Below are 26,243 nucleotides of genomic sequence, written 5' to 3'. Positions count from 1 at the left end.
GCAATTCTGTGAGAACTTAGAATTGACACGGTATCTCACAGTATCTAGAGGAAGTAGGTGCTACTCCTTCCATGTTTATAGCCAAGGAAATTGACGATTGTCTAGTAAATTCTGCAAGCAAGACTTTTGTATCATAGTCCTTCTGGCTAAGGAATTGGCAATGTAGGATGTTGGAAGATTGCTGTAGCTCTCAGGGTATTTTTTCTGACCCTTCTGTGTTTATAGTAATCCCCACAGCCCAACTTGCTATTTACTTTTTCAGGTGCTTTTTAGGGTTACTTTTGTTGCAAGGTTTAATAGATGTTCCCCAAAATGATGAGTAAATATTCAGTTATATCAGTATTTTGGGGAGATCACTGAGCTTTACTCTAGACCAGTGATTTTTGTATGCTGCTAGAGGATTATTTATAAAGGTTAAATTATTTTCGAAAGAAGTTCAAAGCACAGTAAGTATATTCTTTATTTTTACTTTTTGGGGATCAACATAATTTAAATGTGCCGTGGAAGTAGGTTCGAGTGTGCCGGGAGATAAAAATGGTTGGAAAACCACTTCTGGATTGTCCTATAGAAATATAATGTGAGCCACAAACTAAATTTAAAATTTTCTTGTAATCGGGGCGGTGCCTGTGGCTCAGTGAGTAGGGCGCCGGCCCCATATGCCGAGGGTGGCGGGTTCAAACCCAGCCCCGGCCAAACTGCAACAAAAAATAGCCGGGCGTTGTGGCGGGTGCCTGTAGTCCCAGCTACTGAGGCTGAGACAGGAGAATCGCCTGAGGCAGGAGAATCGCCTAAGCCCAAGAGTTAGAGGTTGCTGTGAGCCGTGTGACGCCACGGCACTCTACCGAGGGCAGTACAGTGAGACTCTGTCTCTACAAAAAAAAAAAAAAAAAAAATTTTCTTGTAATCACATTAAATAAAAAAGTAGACCATTTTTCTGTCTCACTTTGTCATCCTTGGTAGAGTGCCATAGCATCATAGCTCACAGCAACCTCCAACTCTTGGGCTCAAGCAATCCTTTTGCCTCAGCCTCCCTAGTAGCTGGGACTCCAGAGGCCCACTACAACACTGGGCTATTTGTTTAGAGATGAGGTCTGGCTCTTGGTCAGGCTGGTCTCGAACCTGTGAGCTCAGGCAATCCACCCACTTTGGCCTTCCCAGAGTGCTAGGATTATAGGCGTGAGCCACTGTGCCCAGCCAAAATTAGACTAATTTTAATAAAACATTTTATTTAACCCAATCAATCAAAAGTATTATCTTGGCTCAGCACCCATAGCTCAGTGGTTAGGGCATGGGCCACATGTACCAGGGCTGGTGGGTTTGAACCTGGCCAGGGCCTGCTAAAAACAAGGACAACAAAAAAATAGCCGGGCATTGTGGTGGGCGCCTATAGTCCTAGTACGTAGGAGTCTGAGGCAAGAGAATCACTTAAGCCCAAGAGTTTGAGGTTGCCGTGAGCTATGATGTCACTGCATTCTACCGAGGGCAACATAGTGAGACTCTGTCTCAAAAAACAAAAAAGAAAAAATAAATAGCCAGGTATTGTGGTGAGCACCTGTAGTCCCAGCTACTTGGGAGGCTGAGACAAGAGAATCACTTGAGCCCAAGAGTTTGGGGTTGCTGTGAGCTATGATGTCACAGCACTCTACCAAGGATGCCAAAGTGAGACTCTGTCTCAAAAGAAAAAAATATATTGTCTTACAGGTAGTTGCTATAAAAATCATTAATGAGATATTTTACATTTCCCTTTTTTGTATTGAGTCTTCACTACCTGATGTGAAACCTACTTTTTGCGCACAGAGCAGCTCAGTTTGAGCTAGCCATGTTTCAAGCCCTCTACTGCCCGGGACAGCACAGATCCCCAGCTGTGCACGCTTCATCTTTCCCCCTCTTTCTGTTCTCATCAATTTGTGGCCATTAGCTTTGCCTGTTCTTTCCTAGACTTTGCTGCCTTTTCTCTTCTTATACTTGACTGTAGCTTATTCTTCTTTATTAATTTGGTTTAAGCTCTTTTCTCTTCTAAATCCAATTACTATTTGTCAGGAAGGGGTTGGTGACCTCGCAGGAACACTCAAGGAAGCTGCTGTCTGAGCCGCAGACTTCTCCAAGAGTTTCCTTTTCCTCTCTCCAGGTGGAGATTATTGAAATGGCAGTGGATTATTCCATTTTGCATATCGGGAATGGTGGATTTATTCTGAATTTTAGAAATAAGGATTTTAGAGAGAGAAAAAGAATGATTATTGTGCTTTGTATATTTATTTGGAGATAAAGTCTCTGTTGGCTGTTGATAGCTTTGTGTAAACAAAAATGCTCTTAGAAAAACTGAATTCCAGAAGATAAAATTACCTGTATTTTTTCTACTGAGATAAGGTACTTTCTATTTTTGGGGAATAAATTGTATCTTAATTGTATATGTAAATACACACACGTGCCTCTACTAAAAAGAATTTCAAAGTAATTTTGATTTCTTTTTAATTTCTTTCTTTTTTTTTTTTTTTTTGCAGTTTTTGGCCAGGGCTGGGTTTGAACCTGCCACCTCCGGTATAGGGGGCTGGTGCCCTACCCCTTTGAGCCACAGGCACCGGCCCTCTTTTTAATTTCTTATCAGAAAAATCTGGACAGTTGACAAATATCTCAGTGCAGTTATTTAAAATTTTAACCTTTCAGTGTTGCTATGTGTTGATATGCTGTATTTTTTTGTGCGTTAGAAACCCAGGAGCTGAAGGTATTTGTCATTTACCTGAAGAAGCCTGTTATTATCAGCAAAAAAGAAGTGATGAGACTAGAAATCCATTTTGATTTGCAATTCAACATATCACAAGCTTCCACTCAAGCTTTAGGAGAAGATAAACACATGGCAGGTTTTATTCTTTTTGATTATTTGAAAATGTTTAGTATGCCTCGTATCTTTTAAATTTCCTCGTTGGAGTTAATTGTATTTGAGCAGGAGGAAGACCTAGTCTTCTGAATGCCATGTAAGAAGTATGGAGAGTTCTGGATTCTAATTTTTGTTCTTCCCTTTCATGTCTCGTTGACTTGATGACATGGGACACAAAGCCTTTTTGTGCTTTGAAATGCTTATTTTATTTTGTTATTTTAATTTTTATTTTTTGAGAGAGGGTCTCACTCATTTGCCTGGGAGGTAAATGCCTTGGCATCACAGCTCACAGCAACCTCAAACTCTTGGGCTAAAATGATTCTCTTGCCTTGGCCTCCCTGGTAGCTGGGACCATAATGCCTATCTATTTTTAGAGACAGGGTCTCAATCTTCTCAGGCTGGTCTCAAACTCCTGAGCTCAAGTAATCTGTCTGGCTCAGCCTCTCAGGGTGCTGGGGTTATAGGCGTGAACCATGCGCCTGGCCTTGTTTTATTTTTACTGTGAACAGTTGAAAGGTTTTCTGGTATGGTATCACCTTCTTACCACATTCTTGCTGGAGTTCTGAGGATACCTACTGTGGGCTTGGTGGCATCTCCTCTCTCAGCCCCTCTGGGACCTAGAGGAGGTCATTAGGAATAGAGTTTCTTGAGTTTTGCCAACATTCTTCTGCCTATTGGTCTTACCTCAAGGAAATGATCTGCACCTCTCTATTCTTCTGTACTCTCTCACTTTCTGATTATGTTGTTTCCTATTTATTCACAAGACTAAGAAACCTTTATCTATCACAAATGGCAGGCAGGGCAATGAAATTTGTGACAAGAAGACAAAATACCATGGTAATGGCCACTGGGGAATTGAATTAAGAGGTCAGAGGATCTCTTTTTCCTGAGGAGAAAGTCTTGGGCCAGCTTTCTTTTGGTTGGTATTGAATATGAAGGTGTTGACATGTATTAATAGTAAAGTGAACTGCAAATATAGTTTCTAAAAACTCATTTTAATGAAATATTTTATTTTTGAGACAGTCTCAAGCTGTCACCCTGAGTAGGGTGCTGTGGCATCATAGCTCACAACAACCTCTAACTCCGGCTCAAGCCATCTTCTTGCCTTAGTTTTTCTATTTTTAGTAGAAACGGGGTCTTGCTTTTTGCTCAGGCTGGTCTCGAACTCTTGAGCTCAAGCAAATCCTAGAGTGCTAGGATTACAGGCATGAGCCACCATGCCCGACCTGATGAAATATCTTTTAATAAGATCATGTCATGGGTGAGAATGAGAAATGAAGGAAAACCAATCTCTTAGTAAAAAAATAGCTCCCTCATCACATTACCTATGAATTACCCTGATGTGATATATTTGCCCTTAGGAAAAACATCAAAATCTTATGTCTTTTCACATTTCCCAAAATAAATAAAATGCTTTTGGGGTAGACCTGGGGTTTGCATGTGGTCACACTGCAGTTCCTGGAATATGAGGCCTCTGTGAGGAAGGGATTGGACTGCAGGACCCTGCAGGGGAAACTCACTGCAGACTCATCCCGAGAAAGAGAAGCTCAGTCCCTTAGTAAAACAGGGATTATAAGGTACCAATGTGGTTAAATTGGAGCTGGAGGAAGGAGAGGCTGGGAAGATACTGGCAGAGAGGAGTTGGTAGTAGGGCAGCGGCTGTGCGTAGCTGGTCCTTGGGTGTGTGTGTGTGTGTGTGTTTGGTAGAGAAGCTGGAAACAATAACACGATCCTTTAAGAAAGGAGAAATTGAAGACTGATTTCTAATTTATCTGTGTGTTATGTTCTAAGCTTTACGTTTTCCTTAAACTTTTCTTTTTGAAGATCACTACTTTAAAAAGTCATGCAACTTCTGGCTTGCATTTCAGATGTTGCCTGAACAGATGAAAACTTCCTCAGAACTTTATGTTAAGTCTGAGAAAGAAGACAAAGAGATTCCTACTGGCCATGAAAGGGAGACAGGTACATTGGGAAATAACAAAACTCTGACAGTGAATTCCCTCCCAAAGCAGCGACGAGACCTCAATTGGAAGAGGTCACTGGAAACCCATGTTCACGTAAGCATAGTTAGTGTCTGATTGTACCTCTGGAGAAGGAAGGGTGGCTTGTAGCCTTGGATCACTTTTCACACCTGATGAAGTCTCTTGTGTGGGTCAGCTGGAAGTGAGAAAGGGGAACCATGATGCGGAGGCCAGAGGTGGGAGCAGGGTGGGTCTTGTCTGTTCACAGAGTGGCCTGCTCTAGAGTTACCCCGCCCCCAAGGCTGTTTTCTCAAGTGCCTTTAGATTTCTAATTCGTGGTCTGAGAGAGACCTCATTACCGCTCTTACCAAAAGATGGTGAGGTGCCAGAGGTTGGTATCCTGTGAAGAGCAATGGCAAGTGTGTCAGAGAATGTGAATGGGTATTATTATTTTAAATGTTCTTTGCTTAATGTGTATAGAGCAGGCGGAAGAATCCACTGACCTGGTAGAATTCACGAGGGCTGGAGATGACCGTTGCCTGATAACTCTCCCCTTCAATGACCAGTCTGTGAGTACAAGGAGCTGGGTTCAAGGTTCTGATCAGTGTCCACTAGGGGGCAGTTGGGTGGAAGCCGCCTCTCCTGGCTTGTAGACCATGTTCTGTTTGACCCTCTCCTCCTGGGATTATTTTGTCTGTCATGTTTGTGTACTCTCTCTTCCATTCCACTCTCCTGCGGAACGAACCCATGACTCATTTGGTATCTGTAGACTAAGATGTAGGGAAAGGAGCCTAATGTTGGAGTCAGCCCTGATTTTCACTTACTGTGGTAACTTGAGCAAATTATTTAACATCAAGGAGCCGGAGGCTTCTCATCCAGCTGGTTGGCAGGCGTGGCCCTGGTAGGATGAGAAAAACAATGTATGTAGAGCACCTTGGAGAGCGGCACGTGAGTGTTCAGCCTGTTCCTCATTTTCTCACATTTGATTACGTGAATGCATCATGTGGAAGTGCAACACAGTATCATGATTTTTCTTAAAAAATACTGAAGATTATTCCTCCAGAGAAACATTCATATTGTATCCAGTCTCCTTGGGAAGTTGTGTACTTTTTCCAACAGTGCTGACACTGTTGAAGACACTTTTGAGAGTCTTCTCCTTGAGTTTCCCTTAGTATCTGTAACACCCTTTGTGTTTGTCTTTGAGGGTGACATATCCTTTCCTGAGGGTAAATATGAATTTTGGGGAACATCCAGTTGTCAGTTGATGTCAATATTTATGTATTAATGTGTAAGGAGCCTGCTATCCTTAGTATTCAATGGTATGCATTTTTTAATGAGGTAGGAAGTGGTTCCAAAAGACAAGCTTCGAAGGTAACATATAGAAATTTTTGGCTTTTCTGCAGCAAACAAATATAGCTGAGAGTTCCTCTGAAAAACTGAAAATGGATGATACACAAGGTCAGATATATTTTATCTATCATAAATAAGATTTGAGTGGTATGATTAATTTTGCTTGACATGCTTAACATTCTTTGTTTTTAATTTTTGTCATTAGAAGTTACGTCAATATATTCTTCAGATTTACGAGAACAATCAGTTAAGATTCAGTCTCCTAAATTAAGTGACAAATCTAAGTAAGTGATTTTTAAAACTAATAAACAATGTAGATTATTATTTATGTGAGTACTACAAGTCGACTATCTAGGTTTTTATCTAGGTTTCTCCCTTTCCCATGTCTGGCTATCTGCTCTCCCCAGCCCTGATAGACCCATAAGAAGAGAGCATTGTGTGAAGTTTTCTGTAGAATGATCTGAGCTGTTGGCAAGCTCTCGTAACCTACAGGCCTCTACCATTACACCTCTGGGTTTCCATTTGGCAACATATTTTTCTGCAGCAAAACACTGAATCTGAGATTGAAGAACACAAGGTCAATATACAAAAATTAATTTTCCGTATTATCAATAAGAAATTGAAATAAAAAGCAATACCATTCAAGGAATAATTTGATAAAAGATTTGCAAGAACTCCCCAACACGCCTCACACTGAAAACTAAAGAAATTAAAGATCTAAACATGTGGAGACAGATATGTGCTTATGAGATGGAAGACTCAATATTAAGATGCCAATTCTTTTCAATTGATCCAGGGATTCAATACAATTCCTGATTCAAATCCCAGTAGATGTTTTTCTTTTTAATTTAAGAAACTGGCAAACTGGCTGGGTGTAATGGCTCATGCCTGTAAACCTAGCACTCTGGTGACTGGATTGCTTCAGCTCAGGAGTTGGAGACCAGCCTGGGGAAGAACAAATCTTGACTCTGCTAAAAATAGAAAAACTAGCTCCATATCATGATGGGCACCTGGAGTCCTAGCTACTGGGGAGGCTGAGGCAAGAGTATTGCTTGAGCCCAAGACTTTGAGGTAGCAGTGAGCTATGACGCCATGGCACTCTTCCCAGGGCAACAGAGTGAGACCCTGTCTCAAAAAAAGAAAAAAAAATAAAGAAATTGGCAAGCTATTTATAAATATCATGTGGATGTTTAAAGGACCTATAATAAAAAATAAAGGACTTATTATAGATAATAGTCCAGATAAATTTCAGAAAGAAACATAAGCTGGAGGGCTTATCTCCTGCATGTTTTTGGATTTATTAGAAAGCTACATAAACCAAGAGAGTATGGTATTTGTAGGACAGATAAAACAGACTAGAAAGCCCAGAAATAAGACAGCTGGTCTATGATAAAAATGCAAAGACCGTTCCATGGCGAAAGGATAAGTTTTTCAACAAAGGGTGTTAGAATAATTAAATATCTATATATGAGAAAATAAATGACCTATGATCAATACTTTCCATTATATAAAAAATTAACTAAAAATGGGTCATAGACCTAAATGTACAAGCTGTTTGAAAGAAAACATAAGAAAAAAAATCTTTATGATGTTGGTTTAGGCAAAGATTTCTGAAAAATAACACCCAAAGACAGTAAAAGGATAAATTGATAAATTAGATTTTATCAAAATTAAAAAACAAAAAACTTATGTTCTTTGAAAACCACTTTTAGGGGCTCTGCACCTGTAGCTCAAGTGGCTAGGGTACCAGGTTTGAATCCAGCCCGGGCCTGCCAAACAATAATGACAACTACAACCAAAAAATGGCTGGGCATTGTGGTGGGCGCCGATAGTCCCAGCTACTTGGGAGGCTGAGGCAAGAGAATCATTTCAGCCCAGGAGTTTGAGGTTGCTGTGAGCTGTGATGCCACGACACTCTACCCAGGGTGACATAGGACATAGGGAGACTCTGTCTCAAAAAAAAAAAAAAGAAAAGAAAATCACTTTTAGGGGAAGAAAAGAACAAGCCATAGCCTTGCAGGAATTAATATTTGTAAAACACATGTGATAAAGGACTTGTATCTATCTGAATTATGTTACAAATTCATAAAATTCAATAAAAATATTCAATGAAGATATTGTCATAAGATTTAAACAGCTACTTTACCGAGCACGATAAAGTAGCTGTTTAAATAGTAGATAAGCACATGAAATTTGCCCAATTAGAACTTGAGAAATGTAAATTAAAACTGTAATGGGATGTACTACACATTAGAACGACTAACATTATTAATAGACTATACCAAGTCAATATAAGTGGTGAAAATATGGAGCAACTGGAACTCTTATATATTTGGTTTCTTAAAATTTAAACGATACCTATGCTATAACCTAGTATTACAATTCTAGGTGTTTACCCAGAAGTGACAGCACATGTCCACACAAAGGAACCTATGCAAATGCTTAGAGCAGCTTTCTTTGTAATAGCTCCAAATGAAATAACCCACTGTCCATTAGCAGATGAATGAATAAACAAGTTTCAGTGTGTTTTTACAGTGGAATACAACACAGATATAAGAAGGAAAGAACTATTGAAATACATGAATGAATCTCAAAATCATTATGGCAAGTGAGAAGCCAGACAAAAAAGAATGCACATGGTATAATTTCATTTACATAAAATTCTAGACTATGATAGCATATGAAATTCTAGAAAATTCTAAAACTGGTATATGCTACACCTCTTGGGGGCAGGACACAATTATAAGAGGGAGTTTACTTAACAAATGCAATCAGTGTAACCTAATTCTCTGTACCCTCAATGGTGATGCATTAGCTTTTTCTGTTTTGTTTGTTTATATTGTGGTAAGAACACTTAACATGAGGTCTACCCTCCTAACACATTTTTAAGGGCACAGTGCAGCATTGTTAATGATAGGCACAGTGTTTTACAACAGATCTCTAGAACTTACCTTGTATGCGTATAACTGACACTTTACCCACAGTGAACAACAGCTCCCATTTCCCCTGCTCCCTGGCCTCTGGCAACTGCCAATCTACTCTCTATGAGCTTGACTATTTTAGATACTTCAGATCAGCGGGATCATGTGGTATTTGAGTGCTCATCTCACTTAACACAATGTCCTCCAGGTGCATCTGTGTTGTCACACATTCTTGAATTTCCTTCCTTCTTATGGCTACATTATTTGTGTTTACATTTCATTTATCCATTCATCTGCTGATGGACCCTTAGGTTGATTCTATATCTTGGCTATTGTGAATAATACTGCAGTGAACTTAGGCGTGCACATATCTCTTCCACAAACTGTTTTCGATACCTTTGGAATATATACCCAGAAGTGGGATTGCTGGATCATAATGTAGTTCTATTTTTAATTTATTGCAGAACCACCAATGTTTTCCATAGCAGTTGTGCTGTTTACGTTCCCACCAACAGTGTACAAGGGTTCCACTTGTTCCACATCCTCACCAACACTTGTTATCTTTTGTGTTTTTTATATTCAGACTGTATATCTGATAAGAGGTTAATATTAAAAATATATGAGAAACTCCTATAATTCACTAGCAAAAAAAATCAAATCAATTAAAAATGGGCAAAAGAGTTGACTAGATATTTCCGGTGATGGTTTTCCAAGTTCCATTAATTTGATGTATTTTGTTTTAGGGCAGATTCTACTTTCAAGGATGACGGAAAGCAGGAAACGAAGGTGCTGGTCAGATACTAACTTTAAGGCAATACTTCCCAAGCTGTGATTATTTGCATATAGTCTTCGAAATGGGCCAAAGCTCTTCTTTTTATTATCTATATTTTTCTAATTAAATTTATCTTAAACTTATTTGAAAAGGAATTATTTCACTTTCCAATGGAAAGTCAGTATTACTTGTAACATGGTAGATAAGCCCCCAAATTAAATACAACTGAAAGTAACAAGGTGAGCCTCTTGAGGTGTACTTTCACTTCATTTATTTATTATTTTTTATTCATTGCCTACATTGGGCCTTATGAACTGTAAACTGTGAAAAGATAAATCTGCCATATTCAGTCTCATGAGTTAGATGAACAGATAAACGAGACCAGTCAGTAAACTCACCAGGACATAATATTACACGTCAAGTCTTATTTTGAAGGCTTACAGACAATGGAAAAAAGACCCCTTCAGGCAGTCCTTTGCTACTGTAGTAAGCGCTCATTTAGTTTTGTAAAGAGCCCACTGACCTTAGATGAGAGATGATGGGTGTGCCCTCCTACTGTGGCCCAAAGTGGCATCATTGGTGAGAATGGGCACTACCCAGGAAACCCACATCGAAACTCACAGCCACTAGAGTTTCCTAATGCTGCAGGAACATTAGGGAACTTTAATACGGTTCCTGTGGGTCACGACCCACAGGTTGAGAACCGACGTGCTAGAGAGATCTATCAAAGATGCAGAGTTGGTCGTTTCTCTTTCCTTCTTAAAACTCTTTAAAAAAAAAAAAAAAGCAAACTTTTATTAGGCTTTGACTCTAAAGCTTCTTATTATTCAATTTTAAACGGTTAGTAAGTAGATGTGTTAAAGCCTTCTAGCATTTCAGCCTTATCCTCAATAGATCAGGCCTGTTCAAGAATTGAAAAGGAATGTCTCCCTCTCAGTGTTGTTCAGTGACATGTTTCTGTGCCTGTGTGTGTCATATGACACCTGTCCAGTGGTCTCTTGCCTTAGGAAACGCAGAGCTCTATGCTTGTACTCAGTGTATTTTTTAAAAAAAATCTCCATAATGAACATTCAATGAAACGTTTTTTCTAAAAGTGAGATCCTGAGCCTTAGACAACTGAATGGAGGCTTATTCTGGCTTCCTCCTCGTGAAACTTCTCACCCTTTGCTTCTCAGGCCTCCGATTGGCATCACCTGGGGAGCTGGAGAAACTAGTATGGGTATCTTCACACAGATGGTGACTTTATTGATCAAGAGCAAGACTCAGACATTGAGATTTAGTTTTAGAATCCTATTGGTGATTCTAATGTATGGCAAAATTAAGAACAACTGTTCTAGATACTTTTGTTTTTGTGAATAACTTTCAACTCCTTTTGATAAAAAAACAAAGAAACTGGGAAAGCTTTGCTATATGGCTATTAAGGATGCATTAAATGAACAGGACACTGGACTGGAGAACTTGGGAATAAATGTCCAGTTCCTCCAGCCTTTTTTTCCCTTAAGGAAAGCATGAGATGCCAAGTTCCTTTTAGAAGTTACCTTCTCTAATCTGAGTGTGTGTGGGTAGATGAATGGCTAAAGAAAATGTGGTGTATATATACCCTTAGTCTTAACAAGGAAGGGAATTGTGTCATTTGCAACAATATGGATGAACCTGGAGGACATTATGTGAATGAGGCAGACGCAGAAAGTCAAACACTGCGTGATCTCACATATATGCGGAATCTAAGGGAGTCCAGCTCAGAAAAGCAGAGAGTAGAACGTGTCACCTGGGGATAGGTGGGTTTGGGGGGCTTGGGGAGATGGTTACAGGATACAAAATTCTAGTTAGGAGTAATAAGCTTAAAAGGTCTCTAGTGTATCATGGTAACTATTGTTAATAGCAATATACAGTATGTTGTATACTTGAAAATTGGTAATAGATTTTAGGTGAACTTACAATCAGAAAAAGGTAACACATGTTAATTAGCTTGATGTAGTCATTCCACAATGTATTCCTATTACAAAACATCATGTTGTATACCACAAATATGGGCCATTTTTATCAATTAAGAAAAAGAAATGAGCTTTTCTATAAAACATTGAACAGCTAACAGTTTGAAAGGAAAAGTAATTTCTTCTCAAAAAATGAATTCATTTGAAAAACTAGATAACATCACCTACCTTAAATCTCTTGGGTCATGTTATCATAGACAAGGGTAACATTGGTCTAGCCCTAACCTACTGAGTGTTGGGAGCTGAGTCTGCGTTTCATCATTCCAGGCAGGTGTGTCTTCCAGCTGATGCGTTTCCTGTCTGAGAAGGCTGTTTAGTTACTGTTCCAACTTACTAGATCCTTCCTGGTCTGAGATGAGTGTGAGTTGTTAGCAGTTGAATGGTGAAGCCCCCAGGAAGACAGGGTGGCTTGGAGACTGGGCCCCTGGAGGCATCCAAAAGATAGACTCAAATAGTGTGTACTTTTTTATTAACACAAAACAAATTCCTTATTAGAATTGAGCATAAACATTTATTTGTCACAGCGTTACAAAAACAGGAAAATGTTTTAAAAAATCAATTTTCAGTGGAATAATCCACTAGAAAGATTACACTTGCCCTAAGTTGCTAACCTTTTTTATTCCAGGATTAATTTCAAAATGCTTTAAGGTTTACCCAAACATGACCCTCCTGTTTGGTTTTAGTTCTTTTAAAGGGTAGAGAGGGCCAGGCACGGAGGCTCACACCTGTAATCCTAGCTCTCTGAGAGGCTGAGGAGAGTAGATGGTCTGAGCTCAGGAGTTTGAGACCAGCCTGAGCAAGAGTAAAACCTCCACCTGTACTAAAAATACACTAGCCAGGCGTTGTGGTGGGCACCTATATAGTCCTAGCTACTTGGGAGGCTGAGGCAAGAGAACTGTCTTTGCAAAAAATATTTTTATACTTTGGCCATTGGATTCAGTATTTTGAAGTTGTAATGTTGGCACAATATTAAGGTGCATCAGCTTGTGTATAATTATCTAACATCTCTTCAGTTGCAAATATTTGATTCAAGAAGATTTTGTCGTCCTTTAAAATAGTAGCTTGCTTGAGACTCTTCTCCTTTCTCTTCTCTTCCTTATTTCTTTGTCTTTTTATTATGTGAGATCCCAGTCTTCTAGGAGTTACTTCTATGTCTAGATTTGTATTAGTCCATTTAATTGTCCATAAGTGCACTAACACCCCTTTAAAAGTTCTCATTTATCCTCTGCGTTTATAAAAGTTTAATTACAGGAAACATCTCTTCTCTGAGAGTAGTCAAGATTCAAGTACTAGTACCAGTAAACAATCTTGGACCAGTACCCAAAAGAGGAAATCCTTAAAATCATATTCTGGTAGAAAAAAGAAAAGAACCAGGAGTAGATTAAGAAGTAAGTTTGGTATATGTCTTCTTTTGAGTCGCTTTGCAAATAAATCAGGTATTTATTTTTCAGTATGTGATGGGAGAAGGTACCAAAGAAACACATGATCATGCGATCTCTTTCCCTGCTACAATTACAATGGAAAGGCAAAATGAAACAGGAAATATAGCATGAGATTAGCCAGTAATTAAATATGAGCTATGGATAAATGGAGTTCAGATGAGAGGACTCTGGCATGAGCTGGAATCATTGTGACATTCTGCAAGGAAGAGATGGGTGGGATTTGAGCTAACCCTTGGAAAAAAGAATAGGATCTGAAGAGGAGACGCGGAACCATTGTTAGGAAAAATTATACGGATAAAACAAGGATATGAGGGTGACATTCAGGGACAAGAGCTGGAGCAGAGAATTCATTCTAGGTAGTGAGGAACAAGGTTGAAAATTAGGGAGCTGGAGGGTAGACATTTGAACAAAGTATAAGAAGAGGAAATTGCTTCTAGCATCTGCATGTTAGAAGAGGGAGAAATGAATTTCCGCATGTCTTTGAGTCAACTTATTCATTGTGTACTTACTTTCTTTCCTTTTAGTCTTGCCACTCGCCCCTCTCAGTAGTAGCAGTGACCATGAAAAAGACCAAGTAAGTAATTTTTATCTTGGCTGCCATGCCCTGTGGGTTAGACTGCATTGATTTCTCAAAAAACACTTAACAGGAATATGAGAATAACAAACCATTAGTTTGCTGATATGTGACATTAACTGATGAGAGAAGTGGCAAGGACTTCTAAATGTTCCATATAAATCTTGGGTAAATATTTGGGGTACTTTTTCATTGTTCCCAAATATTGCTGAAAGATGTTTGTCGTGAGCAATGCTAAAAATCTGGGCTATTCTAATTTCCACAGATGCATGCTCTTTTGAATTTACATTTTAAAATAAACTATTTGTTTTTACATTTTAAAGTAAACTTGTTAGTTTTCTTCCCTCAGTTTTCAATGTGTTGATGCTTCCTCCAAATCTTTTAATAATATAATTATTTATTTTGCAAGTCTTCAGGCCTATATAAATATTCAACAAACCCTCAAAATTTCTTAATTTTCCCTTACTTATCCTCCTATTATATCAATGTAGTTAAGAATTTAGACAGCAGTGTCTGCAATAATTCAAAATCAAATTTGCCTTTTATTAGCTGAGTTACCTCTCTCAGCAGTTGGTTTTAGTTTCTTGTCAGATGAGATAAGGACTACAGAGTATAGTGCTGAAATACGTAAGGTTTTATAAGGGGTAGCTGCTGAGATTCTGACAGTATCAGCAGCACCCTGCTCACCCATGCATCCAGGGTTCCATCATAGCTCCACCTGCTTTTTCCCATCAGCCTGGGCCATGTTGCCCTCTGTGAATCTAAATGGCTCTCACATTCTATAAGGACAGAGGTAGGCTAAGCCTATGAGCCAGAGTAAGTGTTTAATTATTCTTGAATAGTTCAACCTGAAATAATGAGTTATCAGTTAGAAATGGGCCAAAAGAAGTTTCTAGTAAATACAGCTTTATTTTAAATAAGCACCAAAGGTATATCACAGCTTCAAAAATCCATAAATTTAAGCTGTGTGACTGGCAAGAAGCCTGTGCTGATTTTTAGTGAGGACATTGCTGGTCTTGTACAAATACTGGTATTCAAAATATACTTCTCTCTGTATCAGAGAATAACTTGGAGCAGAGATGCACAATTTTTTTTTTAAAGGCCGGATAATAAATATTTTAGGCTTTGTGAGCCATATGATCTGAGTGGCAACTACTCAATTATGCCTTTGTAGCCAAAAAGCAGCCATAGACAATATGGAAGTGAATGAGTTGCCTTGTGTTCCAATAAAACTTTATTTACAAGAACAGTCAATGGGCTGTACTTTGCTGATCCCTGATTTAGAGCAGTGATTCTCAAACATTAGTGGTCGTCAGAATGACCAGAATGGCTTGCCAATGCACAGATTCCTAGGTCCTATTCCTAGTGTTTTTGATTAAGCAGGTCATCAGTGGGGTTTGAGAATTTGCATTTCTATCATATTTTCAGGTATTGCCGATGCTCCAGTCTGGACCACACTATGAGAACCATTGATTTACAGTTATTAATAGAAAAACAACCTGATGTTCTTCTGATTCAGGAATCTTATGGCCTTAGCATTTATCTTCAAGTGGAGTAAATCCAATATTTAAGCTTCTTAAAAGGATATTGAACATGTCTTAGAGCTGGGCAGAGTGGCTCATGCCTGTAATCTCAGCATTTTGGGAGGCCAAAGTTGGGGGATCACTTGAGCCCAGGAGTTTGAGACTAGCCTGGGTAACATACAAGAACCTGTCTCTGTTGTCTTGGAATTTTTTGATAACTTGTTTTGAAAGATTATAAATCACTTCAAAAAGATTCTGTATTTAAGCTGAACTTCTAACACCGTTACAGAAAGACATGTCCAGGCAAAATGATACCATGCCTCCCAAAATTTCTGAAGCAAAATTCCAAGGCAGTTCTGCCATTTTAACTCCTGAAGATTCTGCCCAGAAAACAGGTACATGATTTCTGTCAACTTACATAGAAAAAATTATATTTTGGGAAAAGTAGTTTGAAGTAAGCAAAAGATTTTCCTTTTAGTGTCTTTATTAGCAAAGGGTAGAAGATACTGTATTTTAATTTTGCTTTGACATTTGGGATCAGCCGGGGTTCAAGAATTGCGGGTGTTCTCCCTCTTTTTAAAGAAGCAAGACAATTTAAGTGATGACCTATAGCAGCAGTTGATAAGCTTTTTCTGTAAAGGACAAGATAGTAAATGTTTTTTGCTTTGTTGTAACTATTCAACTCTTGAGTTGTTGCACAAAACTGACTCCAGACAAGATGTAAGTCAACTGTGGCTGTGTTTCCATATAATTTTATTTACAAAGTCAGGTAGCAGACTATTATTTGGCTTGGGGGCCAGAGTTTGCCAATTATTGAACTGTGAACTTTATCTTAACCCTCATTGTATTTTAACTATCGGATCATTTAAGTTTATTAAGAATACTGATTATCTTTTGCTCACCTTTATTATTCTGCAGCTTAGCACATTGACAGGCATACAAAAACACTTAATAAGCACTCCAATGACAACTTCTTAGCTGTCACTGAAAGAAAAAGAGAAGAGGAAAATATAGCACTAAGGAGTAAAAGGAAGGAAGATAGTAAGATGGGGCAAAAAGGAACAAAGGGGACACTAAAATAGCCAATAAACAATTAACAAAATGGCAGTAGTAATAGTCCTTACCTATTAATAATCACTTTAAAAATAAATGGATTAAATTTTCCTGTCAAAAGACAAAGAATGGCTGAATGGATAGAAAAAAAATCTTCAACAATATGCTGTTCATAGGAGACTCACTTTGGCCATAAGGGCAAAGAAAAACAAAGTGAAGGGCTGGAGAAAGATATTCCATGCAAATAGTAACCAACAGAGCAGAGGTGTGGCTATACTTAGACCAAATAGACCTTCAGCCAAAATCTGTCACAAGAGACAACAAGGCCACTACATGATGATAAAAGGGTTAATTCATCAAGAGGACATAGCAATTGTAAATATATGTGCACCCAACAGTCCAGCACCTAAATACTGAGGGTGCCAAAAAAATGTATACACATTTTAAGAAAGGAAAAAAACATACTGAAATCATAATACTTGATATAAACCATAATGTTTATCTTGTATATTGTATCTTGTATTGCTTATAATCGCAGAAGTCAAATGTGACTTGAGTATTATAATTTTAATAGTGTTTTTCTTTCTTAAAATCTGTATACATATTTTTGCATCCTTTGTATATAAAGCAAATTTTAACAGAACTGAAAAGAGAAATAGCAATACCAACATAACAAAGTTCTTTAATATCCCACTTTAAAGAAGGGGTAGATTATCCAGACAGAAAACCAATAAGGAAATAGAAGACTTGAATAATACTGTAGACCAAATGAACCTAGCAAACATATGCAGAACATTCCATTCAACGTCAGTAAAACACACATTCTTATGTACATTGAACATGCTCCACAATAGATTATATGTTGGGCTGCAAATTTAAGATGAATTACATCATCTCAAATGTCTTTTCTGACCACAAGTTATAAAAATAGAAATTATAACAGGAAGAAGACTAGAAAATCCAGAAATACATGGCAATTAAACAACACACTCCTGAATAATGAGTTAAAGAAGAAATCAAATAGGAAATCAAAAAGTACTTTGAGACAAATGAAAATGGAAACACAAAACCTGTGGGCTACAACAAAAACAGTGTTAAAAGGGAAGTTTATAGCATTAAGTGCCTACAGTAAGAAAAAAATCTCAAGCAGCTTAATTCCATACCTCAAGAAACTGGAAAAGAAATAAAATAAACTTAAAAACAGCAGAAGTGAAGGAAATGTTAATATCAGAGAATAAACAAAGAAATGGAGACTAGGAAGACAACAGAAATGATCAGTGGAACTAAGAGTTAGTTTTTGGCAGCACCTGTGGTTCAGAGGAGTAGGGCACTGGCCCCATATACTGGAGGTGGTGAGTTCAAACCTGGCCCTGGCCCAAAACTGCAGGAAAAAACCCCAGTTTTTTAGAAAGATACTCTATCTATTTTTATCTTTTAGAAAGATATTCTAAAGGTTTTTCAATTTTGTTTAAGATAAAAAGAATGAGGAATCAAATGAAATTGTAAAACAAAAAAGGAGATATTACAACTGATACCACAGGAATACAAAGGATCATAGAGACTACAACTAACTGGACAAAATTATACTCCAACAAATTGGACAACCTAGAAGAAATGGATGAATTCCTAGAAACATTTAACATACCAAGGCTGAATATGAGGAAGCAGAAAATCTACAGACCAATAATGAGTAGGGAGATTGAATTAGTCATCAAGCCTCCCAACAAAGAATAGTCTAGGGCTGGAATAGCTTCATTACTGAATCTATGAAGCATTTAAAGAAGAATTAATACCAACCCTTTTCAAGCACTTCCAAAGGATTAAGGAGGATGGAACACTTCTAAACTCCTTTTACAAGGCCCGCATTACCCTCCTACCAAAGCCAGGTGTAAGAATGCTGTAAGAGAAGCAAATTACAGGCCAATATTTCTGATGAGCATTGATGCAAAAAGCCTCAAAGAATACTAGTGAATCCTATTCAACAGCATATTAAAAGAATCATTCACTATGTTCAAGTGGAATTTATCACTGGCATATAAGGATGGTTTAATATACACAAATCAATAAATATGATAAACCACATTAACAGAATAAAGGATAAATTCATAGAATTATCTTAATAGATGCAGAAAAAAAATTGAAAAAATTTAACATCATTTTATGATTAAAAAAATTGACAAATTAGGTACAGAAGGAAGGTACCCTAAAGGCCACATATGATAAGCCCACAGCTAACATCCTACAAGCTCAGGAATGAGACAAGGATGCCCACTGTTCCCACTTCTGTTCATCATAGTATTGAAAGTCCTAGCCAGAACAATTAGGTAATAAAGGGAATAAAATGCATTCAGATTTGAAAGGAAGAAGTTAAAGTGTAGATTATGTGATGTTATAAAATAGAAAACCCTAAAGACTTCACAAAAAAATGGTGAGAAGTCATAAATTAATTCTGTAAAGTTATAGGATCCAAAATCACCAAATAAAAATCAGTTGTATTTGTAAACAATAACAATGAATTATCTGAAACAGAAATGAAGGAAATTCCATCTACGATAGCTCAAAAATGCGTAAGAATAAATTTAACCAAGGAGGTAAAAGACCTATTATACACTGAAAACATTGATGAAAGAAATCTAAGACTTAAATGGAAAGATACCCTGTGTACATGGATTGGAAGACTTAGTATTGTTAAAATGTCCATATTACCCAAAGCAATCTACAGAGTCAGTGCAATCTCTGGCAATGCCAGTGACATTTTTCACAAAAATAGAAAGAACTTCCCCAATTCATGTGAAACTATAAAAGATCCCTAAAAACCAAAGCAATCTTGAGAAAGAACAAAGATGGAGGCGTCACACTTCCTGATTTCCAATTATATTTAAAAACTATAGCAATAAAAAGAACATGCTCTTGGCATATAGACACAAAGATTATATATCCACAGACGTAATCAATTAGCCTTTGACTAGGGTGCCAAGAATACATAATAGAGAAAAGAAAGTCTCTTCACTAAATGGGGTTGGGAGAACTGGATATCCATATACTAAAGAATGAAAACTTTGTCTTACACTGTATAAAAAAATCAACATGGATTAAGGACTTTAACTTCCAAAATTGTAAAATTACTAGAAGAAAACACAGGAGAACAATTCCTTCACATTACTCTTGGCAGTGATTTTTTGATGATCCCAAAGGCACGGACAAAAGAAAAACATTTGGGACTACTAAACTAAAAACCTCATGCATAGCAAAGAAAAATAATGAAAAGGCAACCTATGGAATGGAAGAAAATATTTGCAAGCCATGTATCTGATAAGGGGTTAAATATTTTAGTAAAACATATCAAGAACTTAATTCAATAGCAAGAAAAAAACTCAGTTTAAAAATTGACAAAGGGCTTGAATAGACATTTTTCCAAAGAAGACATACAAATGGCCAGGACATGTACAAAAAGGTGATTGGCATCATTGATCATTAGAAAAGAGCAAATCACAACCATAATGTGATACCTCATATCTGTTAAAAGGCTGTTGCCAACACTTACCTTTTGGACAACAGTGTGGAGAACAGAGAACCCTTGTACACCATTGGTGGGAATATAAGTTCTGGCTATTGTGGAAAACTATATGGAGTTTCCTCAAAACATTAAGAGTATCAGGCAGTCTATCGATGCCAGTTCCAGGTATATACCTAGAGGAAATAGAATCAGTATCTAAAAGAGATGTGCACCCCTATGTTCACTGCAGAATTATTTGTAAGAGCCAAGATAAGAAACCAACTCAGATGTTCATCAATGAATAAGTGGATAATGAATTGTGGGGTAATATTATTCAGCCATAAAAAGAAAACCCTGCCATGTGACAGCATGGATGTACCTGGAGAACATTGTGCTGAGAGAAATAAGCCAAACACAGACACAGAATCTCCCTCACATGTAGATCTAAAAAAGTCAAACCCATAGAGGCAGAGAGTAGAGCAGTGGTTGCCAGCGCCTCCCGTGCTGGGGGAGTGGGAAGATATTGATTAAAGGATACAAATGTTCAGTTATAAGATGAACAGGTTCTGAGAATCGGATGTACAGTATGAGCATGATGGATGTGCTAATTCGATTGTGATAATCATTGTACTATATGTTAATATACATACTACATATATCAATTCATCAAAAAAAAAAATGAAATAAGGGAGAGAAAAGAATCACAAGGTCGAGGTAGAAGAATCCTTGCTCGTGTATTTGGGGTCAGATGGGCAGCTACTGAGATGCTGATGTAGTCGAAGTAACTGGCTATTTGTTTTATCTCTAAATCTACAAACCTAATGAGTATCTATGCCCTGACTGGTACAGTCCGGGTTTTTTGTTTTATTTAGAACTGTATTTCCTTTTTGTGATGATGAGATTTAGATATTGCTTCCCTGGGTGTATTTATTCTCTTGAAACTTTTCTAACACTCAGAGCTTCAAGGTCCTCACCCCCCGAGTGAGCTGTCTCCTGGGGAGCACTCAGAAGATGAAACAAGTGTACCTAAGGTACTGTTTAAGTGTTGCTTATTCATCTGTTTTTCCAGAATTAGTATTCAGGGGGAACATAGCACCACTTGTTTCTCCCTTTGCCATAAAATATATATATTTGTGGTCTGCTTTGTTTTTAAGATCGTGAACCAAGAGTCATTAACAGAAAGTACTAGCCTCAAACATAAGCTGCAAAACTTAGAAGACAGAGGTAAGAGAATAATAAACATTTTTTGTAGAATGTAATGAAATTAATCTGATTTTGGAGGGCTGAGCTATTGCTGCAGGTAAAATCACTTCACAGAGTGACTATTCCAAGGCCTTGCAGGAGCAGAGAGCCAAATGTTCATTGGGGTTAAGAGAAGAAATGGGCTTCACTCAGGAACCAGAACCTCTCGTGTCAGGGAAAATATAATATAGCCTGAGACTCAATCCCACCAGGCATCCCCACCTCTGCTCTGGTTTCAGAGGAGAGCACAGTGAGGGCGCCTAAGGATTTGGTCCAAAGCTTATTCTGTCTCCAAGGTCATTTTCAGTTTATAAGAAATATTGTAAAAGGTTGTGTGCTTAAGTTATTAAAACTTCCAAATTCATTTTCTGATTAACAGTGTTGTGAAAGTTTCAAGTCTAGTTTGCAGTGTTACATATGATGCAATATAATTCAATATGGAATATAACAATGAATTTATACAGTATCTCTCCACTCTTGATGGCGATTTCTTTCTTTCTTTTTTTTTTGAGACTTACTCTGTTGCCCTGGGTAGGGTGCCATGGTCTCATTATAACTCACTGTAACCTCAAACTCCTGGGCTCAAGAGCTCCTCCTGCCTCAGCCTCCCAAGTAGCTGGGACTACAGGCACCCACCACATTGCCCAGCTAAGTTTTCTATTTTTAATAGAGATGGAGTCTTGCTCTTGCTTAGTTTGGTCTCAAACTCTGACCTCAAGTGATCCCAGAGTGCTAGGATAACAGGATCAGCCATCATGCCCAGCCAATTATTTCAATTTTTTAAAAAGCCATTGATACATTCAAGTTCTTCATGTCTTCTTGGGTCAATTTTAGAATTATGTATTTTTTCTAGAAATATATCTTTTGGCTTTCATATTTTTTGTGTGCTTAAATGTTTTATTTAATTCTAATCTTCATATTCTCTTTTTATTCTGTATTAGCTTATTTGTATCTTTAATTCATCTTTTAATTAAAAGAATCAACTCTTTGGTTTGTTATTTTCTGTTTTTATCCTTGTTTTCTCTTTTGTTAGTGGCCCTTTTTCCCCATACACTTCTTCTTCTTTCTTTCTTCAAGTGTTCTTTTCTCAATTTTTGAGTTGTGTGTGCGTTTGTATTTCTTAACTTTTTATGTGTTATTTTTTAACTTATTTAGTAAAATTTAGTTTCCAAACATTTGGGACATTTTAAAACTGTGTTTTTGCTATTTATTGCTAACCTTATTGCAACTTTGTCAGAAAAAGAGAATCTGTACAATATCATTTCTTTAAAACGTATTGGACAGGGCGGCGCCCGTAGCTCAGTGGGTAGGGCGCAGGCCACAAACACCGAGGTTGGTGGGTTCGAACCCAGCCCAGGCCAGCTAAAATTTACTGGGCAAATGCAAACATTGTAGCCTAATTGTTTATACCCTCACGTTCATCTGAAATTTAAAAAAAAGTTTTGGGGACTAAATATTGAGGCCTAATTGAGCTTGCCTTATGGCTGAAACTGTTTTCAGATTTCATGAGTGTTCTGCATGTATTTGTCTATTTACCTTTGCTTTGTCCATTTTTATTTTATATATTTGGAAGCAGTGCTACTGGGTGTATTGGAAAATGAATTTGGGTCTCCAGTAATGCTTTTGACTTAGTTTATATCAATAAAGCAACACCTGCTTTCTTTTGTTTTGTTTGAGTGTTTTCTTTATGAGATTTATTATGTTTCTTTGGAAAATACAGTCCAAGGTGTAGTTGGTCTTTTTTTCCTGTAGTATGAACAGCAAGGGCTCTTTCCTTACCAAAAGCCTCTGCTTTCCTCCAAAGCCCAGACAGAAGCCAGGACAGAAGGTGATACTTGTATTGGGGTAGGGGAGGGAACCTCCAGATAGTTAGGGACTCATGCAGCTGGACCCGAGCAGTGTAGGAGATGGTCCTTGAGTCAGAGGTGAGGGACCAGTGGAGCTGGGGGAGAGCTGTGACCCTATAGTCCCCTCTGTCTTGAAAGCCTCCCTGGCCTGAGTGCTTTGTGACAGCTGTGTCAGTTTGGAGGTAGTGTGTTTTAAAGTTCTAGAAGTGCAGATTGAGTCCATGTCTTAAGACAGCCTGTCACCTTCTCTGGCTTTCTTGGGCACTTGATGTGAGGCTGATGTCAAGGCCAAACAAGACAGGAACCTCTGGTGGCTTCAGGAGAGTGGGTGTTGGCCAGTGGTGCTTGCCATGTTGTAGGGCTGCTCTGAAGCTATCTGTGTCACCATGGAGGGGAAGTCTTTGAGCTGTTGTGACTCTTCAGTGAGATGCGGTGTGAGGGTTTGTGTGCAGATGTGTAGTAAATGCTCAGTGCTTGTTTGCTGCCAATGCTGCTACTGTGGCGGGTGTGGGCATTATTGTTCCCACCACTGGGTTGGCATCCTTCCTGCCATCTTTGCTGTGATCTGTTTTCTAAGAAAAAAGGTAAATTAAAGCTGCCTTCTCAAAGGCTCACATTTCTTTCTGTAGTTCTTAGGGATTTAAGTATTCTATTGATTTATAAAAGTAGCCTCCATCAAATGTCAGTTTGTGTGATTTCTTTAATTTGTTAATTTTTGAGATGGGCCTTGTACTGTTGCCCAGGCTGGAAGGCAATGGCACCATCATAGTTCACAGCAGCCTCAAACTCCTGGGCTCCAGTGATCCTCCTGCCTCAGCCTCCTGAGTAGCTAAGGCTAGGATTATAGGCATATGCCACCGCACCTGGTTATTTTTTTAATTTTAATTTTTTTTATTACTATGTTACTCAGGCTTGTCTTGCGCTCCTAGCTTCAAGCAATCCTCCCACCTCAGCCTCTGAAAGCACTAGGATTACATGTATGAGCCAAAATGCCCAGCCTCAGTTTGTTTTAATGTTTACCCTACAACTTTTGATGCCCTGTGCTTCCAGAACTGAAAGTAAGCAGAGTAATTTTATATATGATATTGTATTTTGTCCTCATCTGCCTTCTTGGAGAGGCCCCCGGAATCAGAAAGGAGTCATATGTTTAGCTCCTCAGTTCCATTCAGAGCTGTGAATGCCTAGTTCAGTGTCTGGCATATAGAGGCATTCTGTAAGTATTAGCCAAGGTAACAGTAAGACATGTAGAAACCCCAGTATTTAATGATGAACTTCTCCATATTTGAATAAGCATTTATACATAGTCACAAATATATGTTATTAACTGATTTACAAGCTTTTAAATGCATTAATCCATACAAAAGATACTTTAGCAGTTCCCATCAGACTGAGAAATTCAGTGGTAAATATTGTCTCTTATTTTTCATATTCTCAGCACTTAATAAACATTGGTAGACTAAACAAGGGACTCGACATTGAGAACGTGCTATAAATATCACATGGGATGGGCGGCGCCTGTGGCTCAGTCGGTAAGGCGCCGGCCCCATATACCGAGGGTGGCCGGTTCAAACCCGGCCCCGGCCAAACTGCAACCAAAAAAAAAAAAAAAAAAGCCGGGCGTTGTGGCAGGTGCCTGTAGTCCCAGCTACTAGGGAGGCTGAGGCAAGAGAATCGCTTAAGCCCAGGAGTTGGAGGTTGCTGTGAGCTGTGTGAGGCCACGGCACTCTACCAAGGGCCATAAAGTGAGACTCTGTCTCTACAAAAAAAATAAAAAAATAAATAAATATCACATGGGAGACCTTCTGGTGAAAAAAGACTTAGTCCTTGCCCAGGGAAGGCTGTTGGCCTTTATCATTCTGTGCCACAAGGTGTCACTTCAGAGCAAGGTTTAAAAAATGCCGGACCTTAGGAGACCTGGATGTTTGTTAATCATTGGATTGGTTCTTTTCTAGTGTTAAAATTTTTTTTTTTTTTTTTTTTTACCAGAAATATGAGTTTAAAAATGCAATGTGGACACCAAACTACATTCTGTAAAACTTGTGCCTTGGAGGCCACCCTGAACAAATTCAAAAGCTCCTCAATGGCAAGTCTTCAGTTTTCATGGAAATAAAGAATGTTATGTTCTTGTAAGAGCAAGAGCATACTGCTTTCTGCCAGCTACCAGCACACGTGTAGATTTAGCATTCTTTTGAGATGAACTTACTATGTTTGTGTTGAGATGTTTTATGTTATAGCTTTAACTCTTTTCTGAGAATGTTGAAAAGTGCTGGTTAAAAGAGGCATATGGTTACCATGAAAACAGAACTGAGCCAAGGCCATCACTTAGGACTTGCAGCCTTTCCTGACATAGCACTGGTTTACCTATACGAGGTAAAGTACTTTACTAGTATCGCCACTTCCAAGAACGGTTCTTTTTTTTTTTTTTTTTTTTTTTTCTTCATACAGAGTCTCTCTTTGTGGCCCTCCATAGAGTTCCATGGTGTCACAGCTCACAGCAACCTCAAGCAACCCTCTTGCCTCAGCCTCTTAAGTAGCTGAGACTATCTAGGCACCTGCCACAGCACCGGATTAGTTTTTCTATTTTTAATACAGATGGGGTCTCACTCTTGCTCAGGTTAGTCTCAAATTCCTGAGCTCAATCAATCCACCTGCCTAGGCCTCCCAAAGTGCCAGGATTATAGGCGTGAGCCACCACGCCCGGCCCCAAAGAAGGGTTGTGCGTGTCAGACTATTTCCATATCCAGGAAATCACTCATCTGGATGATACTTATTAGTAGGTTTGCAAATTCCATGTAATTCATTCAAGGGCTGCCCAGGTTATGTATGCTGTGTTCTTGAATTTCTCTGTTGGTGCTTATAACTACTATCTCAGCTGGCAAATGTATTGTTTTACTGTGGGTAGTTCACAGACATGATAAATCCAAATTCAAGGCCATGTTTCAGGCTATTGCTACAAATTTGCCATCAAAGAAAAAAAAAGTCCCGGAAGGGGCAGAACAGGCAGCAAGCAAGGAAATGTGTTGGTTGTTCATCAGTGCCTAATTGAGATGAGCTAGCATCCTTTCTACCTGGTTTCTTCAGTATAGACAGAACAGAAGGTACAGGCTTGAGGGCGCTTTGCTTTGAAGCTGGAAGAGAAGGAAGGCTAGAGCTGTACCTGCATTCTTTTATTGATTTTTAAGAACCTTTTGCA

The 26,243-nt window shown here is 38.4% G+C and overlaps 1 protein-coding gene across 1 annotated transcript in view; it reads left to right on the top strand.

The window, feature by feature from the left end:
- SYCP2L (synaptonemal complex protein 2 like) overlaps positions 1–26,243 on the top strand; it is an 85,432-nt gene that overhangs the window by 38,445 nt on the left and 20,744 nt on the right. Inside the window, exons 18-25 of the mRNA XM_053603632.1 lie at positions 2,706–2,848; positions 4,741–4,837; positions 5,317–5,405; positions 13,114–13,261; positions 13,840–13,893; positions 15,679–15,807; positions 20,919–20,992; positions 21,116–21,185. Coding sequence (XP_053459607.1) covers positions 2,706–2,848; positions 4,741–4,837; positions 5,317–5,405; positions 13,114–13,261; positions 13,840–13,893; positions 15,679–15,807; positions 20,919–20,992; positions 21,116–21,185 — 804 coding nt within the window. The remainder of the gene's footprint in view (positions 1–2,705; positions 2,849–4,740; positions 4,838–5,316; positions 5,406–13,113; positions 13,262–13,839; positions 13,894–15,678; positions 15,808–20,918; positions 20,993–21,115; positions 21,186–26,243) is intronic.

This window comes from Nycticebus coucang, chromosome 9 (assembly GCF_027406575.1).
Source record: "Nycticebus coucang isolate mNycCou1 chromosome 9, mNycCou1.pri, whole genome shotgun sequence".
Taxonomy (NCBI): domain Eukaryota; kingdom Metazoa; phylum Chordata; class Mammalia; order Primates; family Lorisidae; genus Nycticebus; species Nycticebus coucang.
The sequence above is the reverse complement of the archived record's forward strand: the minus strand, read 5'-3'. Positions and strand labels throughout refer to the sequence as shown.